This window comes from Meles meles, chromosome 10 (assembly GCF_922984935.1).
Source record: "Meles meles chromosome 10, mMelMel3.1 paternal haplotype, whole genome shotgun sequence".
NCBI classification, from domain to species: domain Eukaryota; kingdom Metazoa; phylum Chordata; class Mammalia; order Carnivora; family Mustelidae; genus Meles; species Meles meles.
Window position 1 is genome coordinate 87,431,903 of NC_060075.1, and position 15,164 is coordinate 87,447,066.

A 15,164-nucleotide genomic window follows, 5' to 3' on the forward strand; every position below is an offset into this window, starting at 1 on the left:
AGAAACATTTTTTCAGGGGGTAATTCTTTCATAGCTTTTAAAATTTCTTCCTAGAGACAACTGGATGGCTCAAGTCACTTAAGCATCCGACTCTTAGTTTTGGTTCAGGTCACGATCTCAGGGTTGTGAGATCAAGCTCCGCCTCAGGCTCTGCGCTCATCTGAGTCTGCTGGAGATTCTCTCTCCCACCTCTGCCCCTGACCACTCGTGTGCACTCTCTTTCTAAAATATTAAAAGCTTTGAAACACTTGCTTTTAAAATTTCCTCAATTTCAAAAAAGTTCATTTAAAAAAAATTTTATTTTTATTTTTATTTATTTTTAAAGATTTTATTTGTCAGAGAGAGAGAGTACATACAAGCAGGCAGAGAGGCAGACAGAGAGGAGGAAGCAGGCTCCCCGCTGCGCAAGGAGCCCCATGCGGGACTCGATCCCAGGACTCCAGGACCATGACCCGAGCCGAAGGCAGCGGCTTAACCCACTGAGCCACCCAGGCAAGACAGAGAGAGCACAAGTGGGGAGGGGTGCAGAGGGAGAGGGACTCCCCGCTGAGCAGGGAGCCCAACTTGAGGCTCTATCATGACCCGAGCCTCCCAGGAGCCCCTCAAAAAGGTTCATTTAATCAAAAATTTTGCATCTATTACATTTAATACTAGTCTCCATTAAAAATATCTTATGGGGCGCCTGGGTGGCCCAGTCGGTGAGGTGGCTGCCTTCGGCTCAGTTCATGATCTCAGGGTCCTGGGACTGACCCCAGGTCAGGCTCCCTGCTCGGTGGGGAGCCTGCTTCTGTCTCTGCCCCTCCCCCTGCTCGCTTGTTCTCTATCAAATTAAAAAAAAAATCTTCTGTAATGGTTTCTTTCTGTATTTTGCTATTTGTTTTTTCTTTTCATAAATCCACTTTGGGGAACTGCTGTTTTCTATTTTTCCCTCCACATTCCTTAGTGCTATTCTTTTAAACATTCGAATTGGACGCCCATTTTATTTTTCCCTCTTTTTAAAAAGTAACATTAGTTTAAGGCAATGAACGTACTTATGGTGCAGCTCTAACTGCTGTCCCTTAAGTTTTGATAGGCAATGATTTTACTTTTACAAAAAGAATCTCTTAATACAATTTTTGTATCTTTCTAGGCCCCAAAGAGTTTATCTAATTTCTCAAGTGACTGTTTTATTTGTTCAATCACATCTTTTATTGAATTAAAAATTTACACTGAACTTTGACAACTGTATACACCCCTCTAAATGCCACCAAAGAAAATACAGACCATTTCCATCACCAAGGTCCCTCTACTATTTCCAGTCAACTCCCATGCCCTCACCTGACTTCCTTCACCCACATGCTCTTGAACTTCATGTAAATGGAATTAGAGTTTGTCTTTGTAACTTTTCTGCTCAACCTAATGTTTTGAGATTTATCACCATTTCTGCATGTCTTAGTAATCTGTTCTTTTTTTAACCACCGAGCACTAATCTACTGTATGAATATACAGCAGTTTGCTTATCCATGATCTTGCTGGTGAACACTGGGTGGTTTCTAGTTTTTGGATATTGTGAATATGGCTGCTATAAATGTTTATGTACAAATCTTTTTATAGGCATAATAAAGTTAGGAATTTCTACATATACTGCAGGGCTTCAAAAACTGGCAAATACATTTTTGTTTTTTGAACTCCATTTTTTTTTTTTTTTTTACAGTCTAGTATATCACGTTTCCTCACTAACATTCCAGAAGAAGCATTTTTGTCTTCTAGCTGTTTTAAGCAGAAAAGGAATTTATTAAACGTTATCAGGCAGCTCACAGAATCTCTGAAAGAGTCAGACTATAGGGTTTGGAAGCTAGGTACCTGGGAACTATAATCAAATCATACCCAACAGTTTGGAGGTGTGATGATCCCAGCACCGCGGGGAACTCAAGAAAGGGAGCAGAGGCTACTTCCACGGCCAGGGCAGTGGGGTAAAGCCAAAAGCTTTGCAGTGCGCCCCACACCTGCTGGCAAAACAGATTCCGTGCAGTACAGTCGAACTCACACTGCTCTCCTTATCAATTTCAAAGAAGTGTGTTGGGCAGTAAAATTTAGTCACATGCCCACAAACATTCTCAATCCCAAGAAGTTATCTTCTTATAAATTGGTCAGTTTCCTTCCTTTTTTTAAGATTTTATTTATTTATTTGACAGAGAGAGAGATCACAAGTAGGCAGAGAGGCAGGCAGAGAGAGAGAGAGGGAAGCAGACTCCCCGCTGAACAGAGAGCCTGATGTGGGGCTCGATCCCAGGACCCTGAGACCACGACCCCAGCCAAAGGCAGAGGCTTAACCCACTGAGCCACCCAGGCGCCCCAGTTTCCTTCTTTATTTGCAATTATGGGTTGTGACATTTATTCTGACTTCTTTAGAAATCTGGCACCTCTTTATACTTTCTATCTGAATCTTGGGAACATTCCTCAAGGTTGTCCTCTGCTTTCCTGTTTTTCTAAGCATATGTCAACCTTTGGAATTCTAAATTCTGCTCTCATGTTTTCAGTTTCCACAAACAGTTCTACTTCTTTCTCCCCAGTCTCTTTCTGCAATGCCTACACCACATCCCCAAAGCAGTACCTTCATATTTTACTGAAAACATGAGGAGATGTTTAAATTTTCTTTTGAACCTTCTAAATCTAAGAGAGGTGATATCTCCATTTTTTGCTGGATATTCTTCTCATGCAGCACTGGGTTTTTTTTTCACTGAGTTTTCTGCCTAATCTTTACTCATCCATGTATATTAGAGAGTCCTGAGATGGTCTTATATTGTCTCTTGTGGAGGAGGCAAAAGATATTTCTCAATATTAAAAATAAAGGACGCTAAGGAACACAGTCTGATAAAGAAACAAGGGTAATTTGTGAACAATAGCTGTTTACTGGAATTTCAAAGGTATCTGCCTCTCCACCCACTGAAGAGTTTCTGGAATGATTTGAGGGTACATTAGCCAAAAGGCTTTTACTGTACATTCATATTGCTATTATTATAAAATGACTCTAAATGGGATTTTTAATTTTTAAGAAGTATAAGGAAGAGCTTCAGTTTAAAATGTCAGAAATATTTTGAACTAAAATTATTAAATTTAGAAAATTCCAATCACCAAAGACTTTATTTCTGTGCAAAGAGTAGCAAACCTACATGCATTATTTGCCAGTGTGGCTATTTTACTTCAAAACAAAATTATGTAAGCAACTGAAATTCCACTTTTAGTATTCAAGTACTTGCTCTTAACCCATCATTCAACTTTTCTAGTGATTTATTCTTTTCAGATAATGCAGAGAAGGAAAAAAAAAAAGACCATTTTATTCACCCTTCACTGACTTCCTAATTTTCATTATAGCAATTCAAAATGCACTGAACAACTGAAAACTCTTTCGTATGTGTGTAACAGGAAGTAAACACTTGAAAGATCTCAAATACTCTAAGACTTTTATTTTTATGAGGCCTCTCTGTGCTAATCATTACAGATTTATAAACACTAACTTTGCATTTTTACTTTTGAACTAAATTTCAGAAAGCAGTAAAGAAAGCAACTACCCTTTTTATAATGACAGAGGTAAGCAAACATCAGTTTCGGGGCACCCGAGTGGCTCAGTGGGTTAAGCGTCTGCCTTCAGCTTGGGTCATGATCTTGGGGTCCTAGGATGGAGCCCCACAATGGGCTCTCTGCTCAGCGGGGAGCCTGCTCCCGGCCCCGCCCGCCTTTCTGCCTACTATTGATGTCTGTCAAATAAATAAATAAAATCTTAAAAAAAAAAAAGAACATCAGTTTCCTTTTAAATAAATACTGAGAATATCAACACAATGGGAGAGAGTGAATTATAGTTCTACTTAATGTTAACAATCTGGTGCACTGGGGTTGCAGAACTTCTGGCTATAGAGTATTAAAAAATTAACTTCTATTATGCCAATAAAATGAACGGACTTAGAAACAAATGAATGTTTCTTTTACAGCTCATGATACATTTCTTATCTTTAGAGAAAAAAACAATTCCTTCACCTTAAAACATCAACTGTTTTCATACTTCCATATAACAAGACTCATTTGGTATTCATATGCTGCTGTTTCACATAGCGAGACTTTGCAAATATTTCTCCATGGCAAATCAATTTCCCTGACATTTATGTATACTGCAAGGACTATTCACATGCATTAACATATGCTTAGTCGAAAACCATGCCAGCTTTTTAAGAAACCGAATAGATCTAAAACAATCTCATAAATTCCTTCACCTTATTAAAAATATCTCTCCTCTGATTTTCCTAAATATAAGCATTAGTGGAGAAAATTTCAAGTTTATCTATTATACTTAGTCTCAACCAGTATTTTTCAACATGAGATGGGTCTCATTCAGCCATCTTCCTCCAAGCACAATACTTTCTCCTCCTGACTGGCCTTGACTCACTAACTCCTTTTCCACATGGTCACAATCTTACCTCCTCTGACCTCAATATCCATTCTCTAGAGTGGAGGGCAGAACATTCTCCTAAGATAAAACACAGAAAACTAATCACCTTCACCTCTTTCATCAAACTTTACTAATCAGGTGAAGCAAATGGGGTATAGAGCACTAAGGGGATGCTGTTTTATAAACCATGTGAAGACAAGATCCCCAAAACTTCCCCCCCCAATTTTTAATCTTTTTAATGAAGAAAGCAGTAAAACATCAGATAATTCTCTCTTGGGCAGAAGACCCAGGTGGCATTAATAAAAATGTACCCTAAACCACAAAATAACATTAAAAAACCTAAGTAACAAGGCAGCTTCCACTAAATACAGCTGGCCATACTTCTAAAGGGAAATGAAACATTATTTCTTAAAAACTTGCCATTGGGAGAATGTTCTTTATTGGTCACAAACACACCCACCCACCCACCCACCTTCTCATTTCTCATTCCCATGCATGAGAATGATTGTTTTTTTCTGTTTCTGAAGGTAAAGGATATTGTAGTTATGCAATGATATGACCATGTATCAAATGCTATTGAATAGAGATTTATGACGACAGACTATGATCATGCATATCTTTTAAAAAAGATAACACTTCCTATATTCCAGATATTGGATTATCTCAAAAGAACTAAGTACTTACGAGCTGCTTTGATCTGTCTCTGGGTAGCTTTGTATCTTACATGGCCAAGTCCAAGTACTGCATAATGATCTTGGTTCTGATAAAGACACAAAAGGGAGTCAAGTATGAAATGGAGCCATATATCTTATTCCTTACTCTAGTACCCTAAAATAGCGCTTCCCATAATAGGAGTCCAGTGAGATGCTGTATATAAAAATGGATTCTGTAGTAAGTCTGGGAAATGTGGTGGACTGTGATACAGCCTTCATGATAATTTATATACATATAAGCCTAATAAAGGCTCTGAGAAGTCCTGCAATTTAAAACAAACAACCACCCACCATGCAAACACACCTGCAAAACCCAGCATTTTCCAAACTTCCTTGACTACTGAGCCCATTTTTCTCTTACCACCTATAATATCTTATGGCCATCCTTAAATCAGGGTAGCCAAGATTTCAGAACAGAGGGAAGTATTATCACAGCCCCACAGGGTTGGGCCAAGGCAATGACAGGCCTAGGAGTCATGTTAAGCAAAAAGGTAATGTGGATGGAAACCTTGCAAAACTGAGCTGAATCTGAGAAGATGAGGCTTCTCTGGAGAGGAAATACCTGCCTTTGTCTCTGCTTTGGTTAACATCCTTGTGAATTTACAAGTTGAAGTAGCAACTGAAATCTCCCTACAGAACTCAAAGGGTGTATCTAGTATTGGAGGAGTGAGTGGGGAGGCAAGGGAGTCGAGGGCATGTAACATGGAAGGAAAAAGTCAAGCAGGGCTGACTGGTTTCCCTTTAAATTCAGGAAAGCAAAGTTCATATGGATGGGCTTCTTTATCATGCCTGGCAATCATACTTTGTTCCAGTTGGTTTCCCTTTCCACTCCTTAAGGTCACTACTTCTCTAGTGTCTCCTCAATCGCACGGATCCTTCTCCACCCTCTTATCAACAGCCCTGCCTCCTGCTTAACTGAGCAATGTAAATTATCCTACTCGAATTCCTACCACCCTACTGGCATCCGTAGATCTTTTCCCTTTCCCTCCGTTCACAATCGGAAGAGCCTGTCCTTCCAAGAGAAAACTACTCCATCCTTCCTCTTGCTTCTGAGCCCTGTCTTCTCTAAGTCTCCTCAAAAACAGTAACATCTTTCGATTATCTCCTAAATTTCAACTGGATTATCTTCATCTGTATGAAAGGATGCTGTTAGCTCCCATCCTCTCTTTTTTTTTTTTTAAGATTTCATTGATTTATCTAAGAGAGTGCACACACGTGCGCACAAGCAGAGGGGAGGGGCAGAGGAAGGAGGAGAAGCAGGCTCCCCACTGATCAGGGAGCCTGAACATGAGGCTCGATCCCAGGACCCCGAGATCACAACCTGACCTGAAGGCAGGTGCTGAACTGACTGAGCCACCCAGGTGCCCCCGTTAGCTCTCATCCTAAAAATACTTCCAAGATCCCCTTTCCAGTTACTGCTCTATCTCCATTTCTCTGCTCTTTGTCAATTGTAAACTTCTTCAAAAGGCCATCCACACGTTTACCTCTTTTAGCATTCGTCTTCAAACCACTCCACTTTGGTTCTGCTCCATCCACTCCCACCCAGGGGCAATGAGGCTGCTCTCTTCAGTATGAATTTCCAGGTGCCAAGTCCAAGATCACTCACCTGACTGCAGCTCTCAGGGGCAGCACAGCTGACCCCTTCCTTGAAATACTACCTTCCTTTAGTGTTTTTGTGCATTCACTCTTTTCCTCCCACCTTCCAGTACCTCCTTTCAGCCACTTCTATGGCTTCTCTAGGACCTGCAAAGCTCCCTTCTGGGGTTTCTCTTGTCTCTCTCTATAATTTGGTACTGGGTGATATGAGCCAATGCCAGGGCTAGAGTATAGTTAGTACCTGTATATGCTTATCAGTGCCCACTTCGCTCGAGCACAGACCTCCCCTCTAAGCCCCGGATGCACGGAGCACCTCCAACTCTCGCTCACTATTCCTGGCCTGCCCCTCTCCACCTTGGTCACTCATTTCCAAATACAAGACTGATGTTGCAGTTCACTGCAGACACCAAGAGCTTTCTCCTCAAATGCTGTTCTCCCCACCTGGCACATTCCCTCACTCTTCACATGGCTGCCATCTTCTCATCCTGCAGTCTCAGGATAAATGCTATCACTTTATTTAAAACAACCTTCATTGCCTACTCTGTTCCTTCTTTTTTCCCCTAAAGTACTTCCAAATTGTTACTGCTTCCAACTCTCCAACGGCTTTCCAGTGACTACTGCTCCTTAACCTCCTCACCACTCCCTTATCCACGATGTTCTACCCATTCGCCTTCTTCAGTTCCTGACACAATTCTTTCTGCCCCCACACAAGCTCTCTGCCTGGAATGCCATTCTTCCTGATCTTTGCGTGTCATTCAGGTTTTATCTTAAATGTCAACTCCACAGGCATTTCTCACCCACTCAACCTACAGCAGTCATCAGGACACTCTTATCACAGCACCCTGTTCTAGTTCTTTGCCCAGCACCTGGTGACCACGTCCTTGACTGTTCACTTATCGTCTGTCTCCTCACTGGAATAGAAGCTATGTGGGAATGTGGGAGCAGTGATACTGTCTTGTTTGGCAGACTCCTCAGGCCCCAGAACAGCAGATGCCTGCTCCCTGTTTGTTGAAAGAAACAATTAACTGAACCAATGTACGAACCCTGCTACCTTGTTTTTTTTTAATAAAGATTTTATTTATTTGACAGACGCAGACCACAAATAGGCAGAGAGAAAGGGGGAAGCAGGCTCTCCGCTGAGCAGAGAGCCCGATGTGGGGCTTGATCCCAGGACTCTGAGATCATGACCTGAGCCGAAGGCAGAGGCTTAACCCACTGAACCACCCAGGCACCCCCCCTGCTACCTTGTTCTGATGTTACCTACTCTTTTCTATACTAAAGACCTCCATTGTTCTTCCTTTTCTCTCTTGTAGACCTCAATGGTCCCCAATTCTATTTTCTCCTAACTCTGCTTTTCTCTCAAGTTAGTATTTTCTCAATAGCTCAGCTCTGAAAGAGTATTTTGCACTGTGGTCTACAATTCATCACCTCCTAATCAACTCAGCTGTAACTCCTGGCCCTCCCAATGACTCACCAGACCTGCATTCTTTGTGGTCACCTACCCTCCATGTGCCAAGCCCAGTGGCTTTTATTATTACTCATGTTATGAGACTGACCTCTCCAATGGGTGACTGTTTCGTCCTTCCTGAGACTTCTTCCTCTCTTAGTTTCTGGAAGAGTCTAGTGCCTGATGTTTAATAAACCTTAGTTGAGGGGTGCCTGGGTGGCTTAGTGGGTTAAACCCTCAGCCTTCGGCTGGGGTCATGATCCCGGGGTCCTGGGATCAAGCCCCACATCAGGCTCTCTGCTCGGCAGGGAGCCTGCTTCCTCCCACCACCCCCCACCCCCGCCTGCCTCTGCCTACTTGTGATCTCTGTAAATGGATAAATAAAATCTTAAAAAAAAAAACCAAAAAACAAAAAACAGGGGCGCCTGGGTGGCTCAGTGGGTTAAAGCCTCTGCCTTCGGCTCAGGTCATGATCCCGGGGTCCTGGGATTGAGCCCCACATCGGGCTCTCTGCTCAGCGGAGAGCCTGCTTCTCCCACTCTCTCTGCCTGCCTCTCTGCCTACTTGTGATCTCTCTCTGTCAAATAAATAAATAAATTCTTTAAAAACAAAAAAAACTTAATTGAATTACCAAATGTCTCTTTTGTTGTTTTCTTTCTACCTCTTTCACCCTCCTTAGTATCTTTTGCTGCTTCTCCTTCTGCCCACCCCTTAAATATTCAGGCCTTCAACTTGGTTCAGTTTTTTTCTTTTAAAATGGATAATGACAGTATGTGAATCAGCTAACATTTTGAAGGCTTATTTACTTTCCTAAGTTCTTTAGACATACACTTTCTCTCATTTAACCCTCCCGAGCTAGGAGACAGAAACTTGTCATCCACTGCCTGTTTAGTATTTAGCACATGTCAAGCACAAGGTTAAGTGCTTTACATGCATCACTGCATTGATCCTCACTGTACTCCTTTGAGCTGTTAGCAATCTCACTGCATGAAACAGATGTGTCAGGTCACTTTCCCAAGGTCCCAGTGCCTTAATGGGCAGAATCAGATTTGAATTTTGGCACTCTAATTCCACGGTACACATATTTAAGTATGATACCATTGCCTACTTAAGCTTTATGATACCTATTTGTCTATATTCTTCTTCTCGGCTGATGTCATTCAATTCCCCCAGGTTCACCTACCACCTATGACTTGCCAACGACTTGCAAATGTTTCTGGTTTTATCCTCCTTTCAGAACCACAGACCAGTTTCTAACCATTTACTAGGAAGAGTTCATTAGTACGTTACTAGTACCTGAATTTTGACACAGCCCAACTTGAACACAAACACCACATTTCCTACAAACTTCCTTTTTCCTGCATGCCAGTGTTGGTGACCGACGTCACCCTCCAGCAGGTCATTCAAGCTGGAATGCTCAGAGGTCTTCTGAGTACATCTCCTTCTCTTGTACCACACAGTCAAGGTCATTAAGCTTTATCAAGTCTACCTCCAAAAAAAGCACACATTCCCTCTTCCTCAAAACCCGGCCATAAATTTAGCTCAAGTATGCATTTGCAGGCTTGGATTATTGCACTAGCCCTGTAACAGCAAACTATTCACTTCCCCTCCAGCCCTGCCCTCCCTTTTCAAGCAATTTTCTGTACTGCCAGGAGATTACTTTGCTAAAATTAGCTTAGAAACTTTTGAAGACTTCCTACTGCCCTGAAAATAAAATCTGAGTTCCTTCGTTAGCATGGCATAAAAAGGACAGTATAACAGAATTTGGTCTACAGTCTAGAATTTCTCACCACTACCCTTCCAACACCCTACCCACCCTACTCTTCACTAATCCCCAAAGAAGTGTTATACATTCTTTACTCCTTTGTGTCTTTGCAGATCTAGTCCTTCTGCCCAGAACACCTTTTCTCCATTCTCTGCTTCATAAACTGTCAGTCATCCTTTTAGGGCCAGCTCAAAAATTATGTTTTTTGGGAACACCTCCTGGATTTTTCCAGCAGAGATAGTATCCTACGTTCAGTGCTATCTCACTCAGAGCTTAACAATAAACAGGTGCTCAATTATGGTTCTTTTTTTTTTTTTTTTAAAGATTTTATTTTATTTATGTGACAGATAGAGATTACAAGCAGGCAGAGAGGCAGGCAGAGAGAGAAGGGGAAGCAGGCTCCCCGCAGAGCAGAGAGCCCGATGTGGGGCTCGATCCCAGGACCCTGGGATCATGACCTGAGCCGAAGGCAGAGGCTTTAACCCACTGAGCCACCCAGGCGCCCCTCAATTATGGTTCTCTTATTGAAGCATCTTAAAATGTGGCTTACTGATGGAAAACCTCTTATACCTCACAAAGCATCTGACTGAACAAAAGATTCAGATATTAAATACCTTCCAGTCTTTGGGATCAAGTGTTTTCAACATGGGAAACTCTTCCAACTGCAATTCTTCATCTTCTGATTCTTCCGATAATTCTTTCTTATCCTCCAGTTCCTGAAAAGAGGCAGAAGCATTTCTGTTTCTCCTCTTAACAAAAGCTTCAAACCATCTTCCCACAGGTTCAACTTGACAGAGTGTTGAGGCTGTGATTGAAAGCGTTAAGAGAGGCTTCAATGTATTGCATGGAATAAATCTGTTTCAAGGCAATATAAGATCAAAACAGCATCAGTATGTAATTTTAAAATCATTAACTGAAGAAATAATTGCAGTACAGGGATGCCTGAGAGATAGTGCGGGTTTGGTTCCAGACCACCCCAACAAAGCAAAAACTGCAAAAAAAGTGAATCAAATACATTTTTCGGTTTCCCAGTGCATATAAAAGTTATGTTTACAGTATGCTGTAGTATATTAAGAATCCGATAGCATCAGGTCTTTAAAAACCATCTATATACCTTAATTTTAAAATACTTCATTACTAAAGAATGGGAACCATCATCTGAGCTGTCAGCGAATCATCATCACATCAGAGATCACCATAAGAATCAAGACAAAGTTTGAAATACGTTATTACCAAAATGTGAGAGACACAGAGTAAGCAAATACTATTGGAAAAGTTGTGCTGATAGACTTGCTCAACAGATGGCTGCCACAAACCTTCAACTGTAAGAAATGCACTATCACCAAAGCACAGTAAAGTGCCATTAAACACGGTATGCCTGCATTCCAGTTAACATGAGGGTTAGCAATAATCATTTCCGAATATTTACAGAGTATTCAATCAACCTCTTCCAGTTATCTGACAAAACATTCAGCAACGTCAACAATAAATCAAAACTTTTCTGAGAATATGAAAGGAAGGTGACGAGCAGGGAGAAATGTTGCCAACTGCTTTCCTTTTAGACTAATGACTGTAATAAAATAAATGATAGACCATTCTCATCAAAAAAATTTTCAAAAACAAGTCAAAATATCTTAATTAAATCCCTGAATTCAGATAGCTTTTAAAAATTTTAAGAATTCATGAGCAATGATTTGTTCTGGAAGACAATTTTCCAAGCAGCTAATGAGGATTTACTGACACAGCTCTGCTCTAGTGAAACAAGCCCTAGATCTGAAATCAGAAGCTGTGGATTTAGTCTAGCTCTGACAATTAGTAACTATGTGAAACGAGTCAGGGATGTCTTCAACTGTAAAACGGAACAATATCTATCTTCTACGGTGTCCTTGGAAGACTGAATGACAAGCCGCATTTTGAAACCACTTTGAAAACCACAAAGTAAGGCTTTATCATCATTCCTGAGAAACAAGGATAAACCACCGTACATCTGTATATTAACAATTCCAAAAAGGTAATGAGTCAGGGAAATAAACTTTCATTTTAATTCCATAGTCTATAAAATGAAAAAAGCTTTACTCTTTCAGCAATAAGTAACTCAAATGTAAGTCGCCCTTTGTACCTAATGGCCACAATTTTCTAATAACTGATTTTACATGCTTTAGTTGGTTTGGGAAATTAAGATCTCCTGCACCATACACAGGACAGGATTCAAACTCTCCGTTCAGTCAGTACTAGCTGTGTTGTAAGGGTGCAGTTTTTAAGAACATCACCTTTCTAGCCTTTTCCTTCAGGTGTTAGGATTACACACAGACTTCCGTAAGCAGAACGCAACATGTGCCACGAGATATGCTCAAAATCACACCCGACAACTGTCTCTACAAGCGGCACTGGTAATTAATGTGGATCGCCGACTGGAGACTAGGTTTACAATATCCACGACTGTCTTGGGCTATACGTTAAAGAAACTACAGCAGCCAGTTTACTTTCATTTAATCATTCTTCAAAAACTTTGTCTACACAAATCTTAGCAGCCGTACTGGCAACGACCTTTTCATACTAAGTACGAGTATAAGAAGCAGCGTCTTGAGTTCCGACGTTTAAAAACGCCAAAGCAAACGCAGAGCGGGAGCGCGGTGTTTAACAGAGCACCAGCAGCAAGGCTTTGTACGACCCGAGGCACGTGGGAGCTCGCTGCGGGCAGTTTCTTGCCTTGGCAAGGAGATGCTTTCAAGAACCTTTTTAGGGTACTAGAGGGTTCGGTCCCGAACTGCCCCGGCCGGTCCATGAGTCAGCAGCCGGGAGAGGAGGAAGAAACTAGCAGCAGAAAGAAGACGCCCCCTCCCTCCTTCCTTTCAGGCTGGGCAAGGACTACTGTAGAGCCTGGAGCCAAAAGGCACTGGCATCACGGCCCCACAAGTCCGGGGGCTAGTCGCCAGGGACAAGGACAGACCTATTTTGGGGTCGCGCTGGTGGAAGACTGAGGCAAGGGCGGCTAACGCGGGACGGAGCCGGGGTTGAGTGGGCACGTACCAGAGGTCAGAGCGTGGGTGATGGCGGTGCCCTGGCCGTCCGCAGCACTCGGCAGGAGCAGCATGATGGCCCCGGGACCAGCCCCGCGGGGGCAGAGGTTCGCGTCCCGGGCGGAGGGCGCTTAGCGTCCCCTCCAGCTCTACCTCTCGGTCCGCGCCTCACGCCTTGACTCTACGACGCCCAGGAACCGGCGCATGGAGACGACCAATAACTACTTCCGGGATGGATCTTTCGCGGTGCGGAGGCCAATTCCACCCCCACACACCGCGCCAACGTGTGCGGCAGCTTAGTTCCTCAGCTGACTCAGATCCGGTTTGGGACACACTCTCACAAAAGAAAGGTTCCTAAGCTCCTCAGTTCCTCGGCGAAAAGGATTGTGTTCCTCCAACAGGTGATACACGTGGAGCATAATTTTCCGAAGCAGCTCTTACAATGGTGTTTTTATTTTTAAATCACTGCTAGCCCGAGCCTAACCGCTGATTTTTCCAGTACCCCTACTCGTATAAATAAAAAAGTAAAGATATGTATGAATTATTATTGAGATTATTGTAGTCTGTACGCATCTATAGAATTTAGTACGTAGATCTGTAACATATTTGTGTCTACCTAAGTAATAATGTCAACAAAAGTTTGTTGTGATATTACTAAGTAATTTACCTGTATTGTTTTATTTAATCATCATAACTTTTGGAGACGACTACCTCCTCAGTGTTAAGATTCTATTCCAGGGCACCTGGGTGGCTCAGTGGGTTAAGCCTCTGCCTTCTGCGCAGGTCATGATCTCAGGGTCCTAAAATCGAGCCCCGCATTGGGCTCTCTGCTCGGCAGGGAGCCTGCTTCCTTCTCTATCTCTCTCTGCCTGCCTCTCAGCCTTCTTGTGATCTCTCTCTGTCAAATAAATAAATAAAATCTTAGAAAAAAAAAAGATTCTATTGCAAAGCCAGCAATCTCTTTACACTGCTCTAAAAGCATGAAGTTGTCCCCCGTCCCCAAGATATTACCAATTACAGGATTCTGGAACTTAATTGTTTAATGTATAATAAAATCAACTGTACTCCTACTATGATTCCTTCTAAGACTGAGGTAAAATGCAAAAACTAGCAAAAGGAAACCAGTGGACCAAGATTCACCTCTCTCCCCCACCCCCTCCAGCCCCGCGGCTGTATCTAGAATAGGTTGAGCAAAATGAAAGACTTGATGTGTTAAAGAGCACCAGAAGTTGGAAAATTAGTCTCTATGAATTACATTTTCATTGTTAAATAAGTTGATGGGCCTGCAATCTACCACATAACAAAACTGTCACTTCGAAATGGACAATTCAAAGATAAGTTAATTATCTCCCCCTAAACCTCTTCCGATACCTTTATTAATATAAGCACTTGTTAAGACAGGCTTTAAGGCTCAAAGTAACCCACTTCCACTTTCTTAATTTTTTCTCACACCTACCACATCCATTCTTAGAATTACCTCTCAGGTCATATGGATTTTTTTTTTAATTGTGGTAAAATACACATAACGTGAAATTCACATCCTAACCAGTTTTTTAGTGTACAGCTTAGTTGTGTTAAATACATTCATTTTGTATTTTTTTAAAAAATACTTTCCTTTTAAAAAATTTTTTAATATTTATTTGACAGAGAGAGAGAGACAGTGAGAGAGGAAATACAAGCAGGGGGAGTGGGAGAGGAGAGTGAGAAGTGGGCTTCCTGCTGAGCAGAGAGCCCACTGCAGGACTCCATCCCAGGACCCTGGGATCATGACCTGAGCCAAAGGCAGATGCTTAACCGACTGAGCCACCCAGGTGCCCCTCTAATAAAGATTTTTATTTATTTATTTGAAAGAGAGAGAATGAGTAGGGAGGAGGGGCAGAAGGAGAGGCAGAAGCAGGCTCCCAGCTGAGCAGGTAATCCCACTGAGGGGCTTGATCCCAGGACGCCGGGATCCTGACCTGTGCTGGAGGCAGACCCTCAACTGACTGAACCACGCAGGGCCCCATTCATTTTGTTGCACAACCAATTGTCAAAATTCTTTTCATCTTGTGAAACTGAGACTACACCCAATAAGTAACAACTCTCCATTTCTACCTCCCCCTAGACCCTGGCAACTACCATTCTAATCCCTGTCTCTAAGAATTTGATTACTCTAGTTCCTCATATAAGTGGAATCATACACCATTTGTGTTTTTGTGAC

At 42.1% G+C, this 15,164-nt stretch overlaps 1 protein-coding gene across 2 annotated transcripts in view; it reads right to left on the minus strand.

The window, feature by feature from the left end:
- DNAJC2 (DnaJ heat shock protein family (Hsp40) member C2) overlaps positions 1–13,246 on the minus strand; it is a 34,485-nt gene extending 21,239 nt beyond the window's left edge. The window contains exons 1-3 of one of the 2 annotated variants that reach the window (XM_046020766.1): positions 12,975–13,246; positions 10,559–10,660; positions 5,108–5,183 (exon numbers count right to left, since the gene is read on the minus strand). In XM_046020766.1, the coding sequence (XP_045876722.1) occupies positions 5,108–5,183; positions 10,559–10,591 (109 nt within the window). In that variant the 5' untranslated portion in view covers positions 10,592–10,660; positions 12,975–13,246. Of the gene's footprint in view, positions 1–5,107; positions 5,184–10,558; positions 10,750–12,974 lie in introns of both variants that reach the window. The other variant, XM_046020765.1, reaches the window with a different exon arrangement.
- Between the last annotated feature and the right edge of the window lie 1,918 nt (positions 13,247–15,164).